At 39.6% G+C, this 12690-nt stretch overlaps 1 protein-coding gene across 1 annotated transcript in view; it reads left to right on the top strand.

Moving 5' to 3' along the window:
* Nucleotides 1–1302: 1302 nt before the first annotated feature.
* TMEM59L (transmembrane protein 59 like) overlaps nt 1303–12690 on the top strand; it is a 147505-nt gene continuing 136117 nt past the window's right edge. Inside the window, exon 1 of the mRNA XM_073596036.1 lies at nt 1303–1598. Within this exon, the coding sequence (XP_073452137.1) occupies nt 1434–1598 (165 nt within the window). The 5' untranslated portion in view covers nt 1303–1433. The remainder of the gene's footprint in view (nt 1599–12690) is intronic.

Below are 12690 nucleotides of genomic sequence, written 5' to 3' on the forward strand. Positions count from 1 at the left end.
CCCATCCCTACTCATCACCCAGACTTCATTGGACATTTCAAATAAAAACTGAAACCAAAACTAAAAAAGGTTTGGGTTCCATTTACTTCTTTCCGACCATTGCCTAATAGACTTATAATCTCCTAATTTAACATAAACTAACGGTGTAAAGCATATTAACGAAGCTTTGGGAAGCTCACTCTTTTCTAACACCTCCCCATTAGGTTCCCCCCTCTTCCTATCAATTTTTCTCGCAAAACTCATGTTCTTTAACAACCTGGTTCTGTTCCCATGATGTTCATTTGCCCATCAAACTACGCTCTGTGACATTCTGCAATGGCATTATACTGAGGCTATAACGTTTGTGATGTTTAAAGTGCATCTCCACTTTTGTTGAGAAAAAACAATCTCCTCTAGGTGATCTATGTACAGTACAGGGATTTTAGCAAACTTTGCCGCAGATTCCTACCTGTTTCTGCTATGAAGAAAAATTGTTGTTCTTCTATGTCTTTTGGGTAATGAATCTGAATGGAGTGACATTTTCATTATTTTTCAGCTGATGCACTTGCAGTGTTCTAATTAGGAGAGTGGCAGGGTCTGCATTCCTTTAGAAGTGATTAACACTTTAGGACCATCTCACCAAAAACTACATCTTAGTGCAGACTTCTGGGAAAAGCAATCAGCCAATTACACAAGCAGGAAATTATATCTCTAAGGTTGATGTATGGAACAACTCCAGATTGCCATTTTGCATTGAATTTTACAGAAAATTAAAGCGGCTGCAGATTGCAAAGGAAAGGCAATTTTTAATAACATTCATTTACAATATGGCTTGTCTAGCAAACATATATACTATAATATTGTTTTTTTTACTTGCGAGATTTTTTCTAACGAAAAGTGGAGTCAAACGTTAACCTTATGAAGTATGGGACTAGTTATGTTTATATTGTATGCTGTTAAACTTCAAATCTAAAAATACCAATAAAAATATTAAGCAAGAAAAACAAAATGACTAAGCCTCTGCAGTCTGGCGGCACATTACAACATAGAAAAAAATCAGGGAGCCTGCCAAAGCCTGTAATGAAACACAATGCAGCTGCAGCTCCAGTCCCATGTCCCAAAAGATGCAAAGTAGGACTGAGAAAACACATATAAAAAAGAAAAGCGTAGAGCTCACAGCTATAACTAATATAAACTACTAATTGTGCTGATTGTGCCCTTTAAGCAATTTAGGTTCATATGCACTGCTATAGGATGTAAAAGAAATAGCAGTCTGCATCAGTAGCAGAGTGCACCAGCCATCCTTGCTGTCGCTGCACTCAGCATTCCCCTCCTTCCCTCTCCCAGAGTCCTTTGCCCTAAACACATGACGTCAGAATAGCACTGACATTGCAAAGCAGTTGCTTCTCACTGTATTTCACAGGCTGTGCCATCTATCCCTGGATCCCTGCAGGATGGGAGCCCCAGAACATTGTCGCTGTGACTACAGCCTTCTTTTATTGCTGCTTGTCATTGTGTCTGCAGTCAGTGCAGGGGATCTCTTTGATGCCCAGCTGGGAGACATCACCTCCTGCAGCCAGCAGTGTCAGTTCACCTTCAAGCACAAAAGCTCCAATGAAGTAAGTACCCTCAAATCCAAGCTGTGTGTGTGTGTGAGACAGTCAATAAATTGGATGTAATATATATGCCTATATTTGCCTACGAAGATGTCACCCAGCATCCATGTTACTGCATCCTGCGTATATGATGCTTCCACGGCCCAACATCTGCTGATTTTATCATGACATCTGGGACATTTCATTTTAAGATTGCGATTAACATGACGGTCATCGGTATGTGACATTGTTTAAAGTAATTAGCAGGTGCAGCCGAAGACAAAAACATTGGCTGTTGGAAAAGGTGGATGATGCATACTGCTTTTTGTGCTATTGTTATAGCACTGAATTAAGCCAAATAGCTTCCTTTCTTTGCTGTTGCTTCTATCCTCTTGGTGGGTGTGTAATTGCACATCCCTAGAGTGAATGTCACAGCAATCTCTCACTAGAGGAAACTGTTGGTGTAATATACACCCCTAAAGAAATCCAACCTCGCTGCATCTAATGTGTATCTCCATCATAAATATAACTGTATTACTGTAGTAGATTATTTGTTAAAAAATGAATGGATGCAAAAGATACAGTATGTACATTTTTCGAATTACTATAAACTGTAGCTTTATGATCCTGAATAATTACACAGCTAGAATAGATATGTCCCCTGTGTAACTGCTTTTTAAACATTTGTTTTCTATTTCTGATAAAAAATATACCTAATGGGTGCTTTGCTTCCAATTTATTTATGTGGATTCCTGGCTTAAGGTGTTGTGCACTCATCAAGAATGTTGTGCACTAAAACAGATTGCTTTAGGCCAAGATAAATGAACCTGTTTATGTAACCAGCTTAGCATGTGAAATCTTATATTTATTGCAAAGTCATGTCATATTATCATTTATATATATTTATTCTATACAGTGCCTTGAAAAAGTATTCATACCCCTTGAAATGTTCCACATTTTTTCATGTTACAGCCAAAAACATAAATGTTTATTATTGGAATTTTGTGATTGACCAACACAAAGTGGCACATAATTGTGACATGGAAGGAAAATGATAAATGGCTTCAAAATATTTTTACAAATAAATGTCTGAAAAGTGTGGCATGCATTTGTTTTCAGCCCCCTTTTAATTTGATACCCCTAACTAAAATCTAGTGGAACCAATTGCCTTCAGAAATCACCTAATTAGTACACTTGTGTGTAATTTCATCTCAGTATAAATACTGCTTTTCTGTGAAGCCCTCAGAGGTTTATTAGAGAACCTTAGTATTATGAAGGCCAAGGAACACACCAGACAGGTCAGGGATAAAGTTGTGGAGATGTTTAAAGCAGGGTTAGGTTATAAAAAAATATCCCGAGCTTTTAACATCTCACGGAGCACTGTTCAATCCATCATCCAAAAATGGAAAGAGTATGGCACAACTGCAAACCTACCAAGACATGGCCGTCCACCTAAACTGACAGGGTAGGCAATTACAAATAGACTTGAGAAACTTAACATTAATAAATCACTGGGACCAGATGGCTTACAACCAAGGGTCCTTAAGGAACTCAGTCAAGTGATTGCCAGACCATTGTCCCTAATTTTTACAAACAGTCTATTAATTGGAATGGTACCAGCTGATTGGAGAAAAGCCAATGTAACACCAATATTTAAAAAAGGGCCAAGTTCCCTGGGAACTGAAGTCGTGGTGTATCTTGATTTTGCAAAGGCATTCGATACAGTTCCCCATAAACGTTTACTGTACAAACTAAGGTCCGTCAGCATGGACCAAAGGGTGAGAACATGGATTGAAAACTGGCTACGGGGGCGAGTCCAGAGGGTGGTGATAAATGGGGAGAATCTGTCCACAGGACAACCATTAGTTGTGCACTCCACAAATCTGGCCATTATGTGAGTGCCAAAAAAAAGCCATTGTTGAAAGAAAGCCATAAGAAGTCCCGTTTGCAAATTGCGAGAAGCTATGTGGGGGACCCTGCAAACATGTGGAAGAAGGTGCTCAGATGAGTCAAAATTTAAACTTTTTGGCCTAAAAGCAAAACGCTATGTGTGGCGGAAAACTAACACTGCTCATCACCCTAAACACACCGTCCCCATTGTGAAACATGGTGGTGGCAGCATCATGTTGTGGGGATGCTTTTCTTCAGCAGGGAAGCTGGTAAGAGTTGATGGGTAGATGAATGAAGCCAAATACAGGGCAATCTTAGAAGAAAACCTGTTTGAGTCTGCAAAAACACTTGAGACTGGGGCGGAGGTTCACCTTTCAGCAGAACATTGGTTCGGGGGGGGGGGGACTGAATACAAATGCAGGCCACACTTTTTACAGTTTTGGAGTTGATCTGACCCAGTCATCTAGCTATTACAATTTGGCCTTTTGTCAAAATCCCTCAATTCCTTATGCTTGTCAATTTTTTCAGATTTTAACACATCAATTTCAGGGACAACTTATTCACTTACTGCCTAATACATCCCACCCACTTACAGGTGCCATTGTAACAAGATAATCAATTAATTTCACTTTGTCTGTCAGTGGTGGTAAAGTTATAGCCAATTGGGGTGTGTGTGTGTGTGTATGTATGTATGTATATGTGTATATATACTGTACAGGACGCCAAGGTTGGGTCCTGGACGGGTGCTATCTAGCACCGATATTTGGGTTATGGTACCTTTTAAGGGAAGTGTGGTATTATTCAGGGGGTCACAGAGGATGGATGTGGAATTCCCGGGAGCCTTAGTCAGGAGAGGACTGACTCTCAGTTCTCTCTGTGTTAATAGAGAGATATTTGTGACCTGGAATTTCGGAAGCTCTGAAGTGATATTCGGGTGGGAAAGAGCCTCCACCCGTGACTACAGGGGTTCCAGCACACACAGGGTTAAGAGCCTCCAGGAAACAGCTCTTAAAAGACAGGAAGTAGTGCTAGGTGTGGTGGTGAGGAGTTGGTGAATACACCTGTCTTGAAGAGTTGTTAGTCTGCTGGAGGCTGCTAAAAGAGATCCAACAAGGACTGTTAAACCCTTGGGACAAAGACCAATCCATGAATTGTATGTGCCTTTTTACTTTGTGCTGAAGATAAGCGGACTTTATTTTGTGCTTATGTGCTGCTGGAAGCCTTATTTTGATTTGCTTGCTGAAAATAAAAGCCTTTTTGTTTAAAGTTTAACGGATATATATATATATATATATATATATATATATATATATATATATATATATACACCACACTTGAGAAAATCTTCCAGATATATTTTTTCAGCAATCCACAGCAAAATTGCTGCTGGGAGAGACTGTCTGCTGTTGAGAGAACCCTAGGGCCACATGGAGGTGAGCAGGGAACTGTACTGCACTGCCTAGAGACTGCTGTGGCCATCAAGTCTTGTGCAATGCTGTACTGCCTGTCTTGGCACTTGGCTGCTGAGATCTCATGCTGGGAACAACTGTATCGCTTGCTGCAGTTCTGTGCAGGTGAGACCAGGAATCTGAAGCTGTAATCTGTGTCTTAATAGAGAATGAGTTGCTTGTTATATGGTATGTTATATGGTGCCCCAGACTTCTACTGATCCTGGCTATGTGAAAAGCTGCAGCTGCGTCTAATTCATCATGGAGGGAACTGCCTGGCACTGCTAGACAGTGGGTTAAAGAAGTGGAAGACCTTTCGCTGCCCACTGAGGATAGACTCCAGTGGTGAGAGGCATCTTGGCTGCCAGTATTCTTTTCACAAGATGTGTCTGAGTTCAGGACAGTTCTGGGCAAGACAAAGGAACCAAAACAATCCAGTGGCACCTCCGGGGGGAGCACTACATATGACTTTTTGGATTGTGGTAGGAAATCACAGTACTTACAAAAACACATGCAACACAAGACTAATATGTATGACTCAAGGCAATCCCAGAGTACAAAGCAGTTAGCCTCAATGCTGCTCTCTCATTCCACTCAAGAGAATATTAGCCTTCATGGTTCACACTTCCAAACTGATACCTCTATTCCAGTTTAAACACTTCAAAGTCTGAGCCTCAAAGTGATCACAGTATTCCCTTCTAACTATGTTTTCATATTCCCTTTTTCCGAGAAGGTCAATTGCATCTTTGTTCATGCATCATGTATAGCATTTCCTGGAATGTGATTCTGTGTGTACAAAAAAAAAAACTCCCTGCTGGTATATCTAAAGGCAAATTCCCACTATGTGCCGTGACCAGTGTTTTACTGCACTGTAAAACACTGGTCACCACTAGGACACACAGAAAACAATTGTTTTCTGTATGTCCTGTTCACATTGCAATACAGCTCAGAGCTGTGCTGCAGCAAGCATGCTCCATTTTATAGCGCTGTACAAAATCACATGTAACTGTGCAGCAGTGCAGCACATCGTACAGTAACATAAATGAAGCGTTGCTTCTGTACACTTCAAATAAAGTTCAGTGTAACAAAAAAAAGTAGCTGCCTGATGTGCTGAATTGCTCACCACACCGCCCCCTACCACAGTCAGAATGGACAGAACCGCTGGGGTTTACTCTCTGGCAGCTGTCTATTCAGTGTGAATGGACCCCTTCTCTGTAATGTGTTACAACGTACAGTCTGCCTGAGTGTTCATTGTGGGAGAGGAGTCTGAGGAAATGCTCCATCCTAATTACAGCAGCCTGGCATCATGCTTTCTGACTACACTGTTCTGGAAATTTTATAGCTAGGCAACTCCTAGCCTCATATTGATTAGTGGTTCCAAATGTAATAAGTACTGCAGTAGGGAACAGAAATGAAAAAATGCACTCAGCATCTTTCCACATAACTGTTCTGTTTATTCAGCGCATTTGACTTTTTTTTTTTTTTTTTATACACATGATTATGTAGTTATCACATTAATATTACAATTGTACTTTTAACAAGAGGCGTAACATAGGCAGGCTAATTTCTAATCAGGACTGAAGAATGCAAATACAAAATCAAAACATTATGAGTGCTGTGTGCACAATGAGTGCAGTGTGCAATACATAGGCAATGCATAAAAAATAGAACACGTTTATATACAGAATTTACAATTTCTTTTAAAACACCTTTCACACATAGGCACAATCATCTGATTGACAGAGAGGAACTGTTTACAATAACAGAATATGTATGGACATATGTATGAAGCAGTGAATGTAACATTTACTGTTACAGTGAATTTATTTATTAAAACAGATTTTTAAAGTTGGAAAGGTCCATTTTAAATCTTCTTTTACTGAGTTCCAATCAGTACATGGAACCAAATTAATATTTTTTTACATTAGAAAGAGCATAGACATTTTTAGTGAAGTTTTGAATATAATACATGCAAAAAAACTCACAGCTGCCACATTCAATTTTATTTAAAATATTAAACTTGTTCTACACCAATCCCAATAGGATATAATCCTGGAGTGGTGCATACCCCATAAACTGAACCATTAATCAAATCAAAAAGGCTGAAAGCATGAGGGGGAAATAAAACAGCACTACAAACTATGTTATATATATTTACAAAATATATTTTTGATCATTACAAAAAATGTTTAAACACTTTATGCCCTTCCACCATTTGAAAAAAAGATAGATCTGTCATTAAAAACCAACCACCAAAGAGATCCCCCATGCATTCTTACCTCATCCTAACACTACCTGGTAGAGAAAGGTCTGTCCTAATAGTTCACAAAATGCCTTTGCAAAGCCAGTTTAAACATCTGCATCACTGCATCAATGTGATATACTTTTATCTGTTTTGCTGCAGCAGCCAATCATGGATACCATGTTCTGTACCTTATTTTCTAGTTGGCACCTGAAAAGTACCAGTTTTGGTTCTTTTCTATTTTGATATTTGATATGGGCATGTGGTGCAATAAAATGTATAGCCGACCATCTCTTCTAATTGAATTGTTATGCCCCGTACACACAATAGGATTTTCTGACAGAAAATGTTCTATAGGAGCTTGTTGTGGGAAATTCCGACCGTGTGTAGGCTCCATCGGACATTTTCCATCGTAAGTTCCATCACACAAAATTTGAGAGCTCGTTCTCAAATTTTCCGACAACAAAATCCGTTGTAAATTCCGATCGTGTGTACACAATTCCGACGCACAAAGTTCCACGCATGCTGGGAATCAAGCAGAAGAGCCGCACTGGCTATTGAACTTCATTTTTCTCTGCTTGTCGTACGTGTTGTACGTCACCACGTTCTTGAAGTTCAGAATTTCCGACAAGATTTGTGTGAACGTGTGTATGCAAGACAAGTTTGAGCCAACATCTGTCAGAAAAAAACATGGAGTTTGTTGTCAGAAAATCCTATCGTGTGTACAGGGCATAATACTTGCAGAATTTTATAAATCTCATTCTGCTAGTATAACAGCTAGAAAGAAAGGTACCAAATTGTGACAAGATGATTGCTGCATATAATAACAGACTTATTTAAAGACTTGCTAAAAGGTTGTCCCCAAAACAGTCAGCCAGTCAACTTATCAACTTCCAATTGTTTTGAATATGTAGGAATTACTTTTGAAATACATTTTAGTTACCCAGAATGTATACACACTGTCATAAAGTTCTCCAAAGCTGAACTCTAGGCAAATAGCTAAATGCACATGTGAAATACATATAAGAGATCTGTTTTAAGCTGGTCATAGATGGATCGAAAATTCAGCCGCCTCAACAGGGACTGGTTGAATTTCGATCCATCTATGGGCTATAGCCAGCAGTACTGATCATTGATTGCAGGGAACTCTCCCACTGTCAGAATACAATAAGTCCCCGGGAGCGATTATATGGGGGAATCGGCATTTTTTTTTATCGTTCAACCCACTGGTTGAGCAAAAAAAAATAAAAAATCGTATAATATATGGCCTGCCTTAGCCACAGAAAGATTGTAATTTCTATTCAACAAGTTTTGCGTTTTACACAGCTCTGAAACACAATGGACAATGAAAGGAGAAGCAGCAGATGAAGAAACTAATCTCTCTGTTACTCTTCTCTCTCCTCCTATAACCATACTTCTTGCACTACAGCACAACTGATTGGTTCTTTGGCTGCTTCAACCTCCTACAGTCTGAGCTCTGCTATACAGGAACTGCAAAAGGTGAATACAAAGTAAAATTCAGGTAGTCAAACTGCTTGCGTTTAAGAAAAATATACATTTAGGAATTCTGTGCATTAAGATAAAAAACCTTTTGTGTGTAGCAGCCACCCCCAGCACCCCCTAATACTTACCTGAGCCCCATCTCTCTCCAGCTATGTCCAAGAATGCCTAAACTATTCAGGACACTGCACCTGATTGGCTGAGACACAGCAGCGGCACCATTGGCTCCCGCAGCTGTCAAAGTCAGTCAGCAAATCAGGGGAGAGAGGGGGTGGGACCAGGTCTGGGCTCCGTGTCTAAATGGACACATGGAGCTGTGACTTGGCTCCAGTGCCCCCATAGGAAGCTGCTGACTGTGAGGGCACTTGATAGGAGGGAGGGGCCAAGAGCAGCAAAGAGGGACCCGAGAAGAGGAGGATTCAGGCTGCTCTGTGCAAAACCAACTGCACAGGGGAGGTACAGTAAGTATAACATGATTTTTTTTTTTTTTTAAACAAGACTTCACGAGACTTCATTGGGACTTCATGGAGTACCAACATAGAACCTCCTTACTTTGACCCTTTCACCATCTGAGCAATACACATATGCACTGTTTCATATTGTTTCATATAAATGCATGGGAAAGTCATTTTTCAAATTGGAATTTCTTCTGTAGCTGAGGACACTTTGGAAGCCACCTGGAAGACATATAACTAAGTGCCAACCATTTATTTCACCAGTTGGAGTGCATAGTACATACAACATATGATTTTGACATAAACGCAGAGAAAATATAACTTTGATCTCAGTCTGGCTGATTTGTACCAGACTAATAGCCTGCTTCCTATGTTTCTATAATGAATTTAATCCACAGTCAGGTCACCATCAGCTGGCTCATATTCACCATATACTATGAAACAGTATATTTTATCATTTGAGACATATTAATTGAGCCTTGCTCAGAGATTGTATAATCTCTTTGAGGATTGTTGATTTATACTGCATACATATATATTTTTTCCCAACAATACCATCGAGTCTCATCGAGGCTGTCTGGGGTTACATGAAGAGACAGAAGGATTTGAGCCAGCCTATATCCCCAGAAGATCTGTGGTTAGTTCTACAAGATGTTTAGGACAACCTACCTGCCAAGTTCCTTCAAAAACTATAGGTGTGCCTAGAAGAATTGATGCTGTTTTGAAAGAAAAGGTGGTAATACCAAAACACTTCTATTTCTGAAACAATTCCTAATTTTCAGCATTTTTTCACACCTGCCTAAAACTTTGCAGTGTACTGTGTATGGTTTAAAGGAAATATCGGGAAATATAAAGGAAAGCCCAGCCTCCCATCATTGACCCAGATACTGGCATGTGATTTTTAATATAAGGAATTATTATTGAACATTTGTATGTTCTGTTCATAGTATAATTTATACTTAAGTTACTCTTTGCATACCTTTGTACTATACATACTTATAAATATCAAGACAGACAATTAATAAATATCTATAAATAGTTGATGTGTGTTAAAAATAAAATAGAACTGTGAAGGCAAGACCAGTGGCACACACATAAGAAGACAAGGGTCTCTGATCCAGTGACTGTGATCCCTCCACCACACATGGATGGCCTCTCACCTTAACGATTCGACCTGAAACAGGTCACAAAGCAGCAATCACATAGCAGGTAAGGCAGTCCTAGCAGTGGAATCCACGGATCAAAGTCAGTGGGTATGAAAGTGCCAAATATGCAACGAGATAATGACAAATCTAGTGCTCTCTGTATAAAAGTTTATTGCATTAAAACCGAAGATAATATCACTTACATGCAGCCGCACTCAGATTCGAGTGGCGGCGAAACAGCGCGTGATCGTATCAGAGACAGATGACTGCGGGTGACGTCATGCCTTCCTAACCCCCGCAGGGGGGTCACCCACGGTCATCTGTCTCTGATACCCACTGACTTTGATGAGCACTGGACCCGTGGATTCCACTGCTAGGACTGCCTTACCTGCTATGTGATTGCTGCTTTGTGACCTGTTTCAGGTCGAATCGTTAAGGTGAGAGGCCATCCATGTGTGGTGGAGGGATCACAGTCACTGGATCAAAGATCCTTGTCTTCTTATGTGTGTGCCACTGGTCTTGCCTTCACAGTTCTATTTTATTTTTAACACACATCAACTATTTATGGACATTTATTAATTGCGCAGCACTGTCTTGATATTTATGTTTATGAGAGGTGTCGTTGAATTTACCTTTAGTGTGTGCTGGCATTATATTGTGATTGTCTCCTGCTTGCAGTCTGCGCTGAATATTTTTTACATTTTACTATACATACTTATGCACTAAATAATCACTTGCATAAAATCTTTATGTGACCTATGTTCCTATGCAAATGTTGGGACACCTTGATGAAGTCATCCTTTGCTGATTTTTTTTTTTTTTTTTTTCAGAAAAGCAGCTAATATTACTTTAAATAGAATTTCAGTGAACACTTACTATTTATTTGCTGCAACAGGCTAAAAAAAGTTCAACACAAAATATGGCAAAAAGGTTTTAGAACTTTTCTAGCTGATCTACAAGTTTTATTTTCTTGGTGTCAGTACTCAAACCAGTCCTTCACTTTCTTTATTGTCTTACCATATTTTCCCCCACTCTACAGCAAAGGGGAGGAAATGCTGAAGGAGCTGGAGACCCAAGAGTTTATACAAATAATGATTGTTTATAGCAGAGGTCCCCAGCACCATGCAGACTGGTAATCCTAAAGCATATGTAATAAAAGCTTGCTTGATCTGTGTAAATACAAGGGGAGGTCTGTGATAGCATAAGCTTCATAATACTGCAGAACTCATATATCCCTCCTTTAGAGCCGAAGGATTACTTTTTAGCCTTGGGTGGTTGTCCTGACTTCTGCTATAAATGATCATTATTTATGTGAACTATTGGGTTCCTGGTTCCTTCAGCATTTCCTCCCCTTTGTTGTGGAGATACTAAGCTGGGCTGCCTCTCTTCCCTTTTTCTTCTTGAACTGCACTGATCATTTTAGGCTATATTCGAACAAGACCAGCTTGCCTTTCTCCTGAGGAAGTTAAACGTGAAATGCATAGAGATGTGACCACACCGTCACGCAAGTGTCCAGCATTCTGTAACATGGACATAGAGATATAAATTTACAGATACGGTTGTTGGGGTAGGACATGGTAGGTGTTCTCAATATCTGTATATCCTGATCACATTTAAAGTAATGACTCAAACATTTATATTCTTTGTATTTATTGATGTACTATGATGAGAAATACAGTTGTGCTCATAAGTTTACATACCCTGGCAAAATTTATGATTTCTTGGCCATTTTTCAGAGAATATAAATCACACAAAAAACATTTTTTCATGCATGGTTAGTGTTTGGCTGAAGCCATTTAATATCAATCAATTGTGTTTACTCTTTTTAAATCATAATGACAACACAAACTACCAAAATCACCCTGATCAAAAGTTTACATACCCTGATGATTTTGGCCTGATAACATGCACACAAGTTGACACAAAGGGGTTTGAATGGATATTTAAAGGTAACCATCCTCACCTGTGATCTGTTTGCTTGTAATTAGTGTATAAAAGGTCAATGAGTTTCTGGACTTCTGACAGACCCTTGCATCTTTCATCCAGCGCTGCACTGACGTTTCTAGATTCTGAGTCATAGGGAAAGCAAAAGAATTGTCAAAGGATCTGCGGGAAAAGGTAGTTGAACTGTATAAAACAGGAAAGGGATATAAAAAGATATCCAAAGAATTGAGAATGCCAATCAGCAGTGTTCAAACTCTAATCAAGAAGTGGAAAATGAGGGGTTCTGTTGAAACCAAACCACGGTCAGGTAGACCTACTAAAATTTCAGCCACAACTGCCGGGAAAATTGTTCGGGATGCAAAGAAAAACCCACAAATAACTTCAGATGAAATACAGGACTCTCTGAAAACATGTGGTGGGGCTGTTTCAAGATGCACAATAAGGGGGCACTTGAAAAAAGATGGGCTGCATGGTCGAGTCGCCAGCAGAAAG

This window comes from Aquarana catesbeiana, linkage group LG01, assembly GCF_042186555.1.
Source record: "Aquarana catesbeiana isolate 2022-GZ linkage group LG01, ASM4218655v1, whole genome shotgun sequence".
Taxonomy (NCBI): domain Eukaryota; kingdom Metazoa; phylum Chordata; class Amphibia; order Anura; family Ranidae; genus Aquarana; species Aquarana catesbeiana.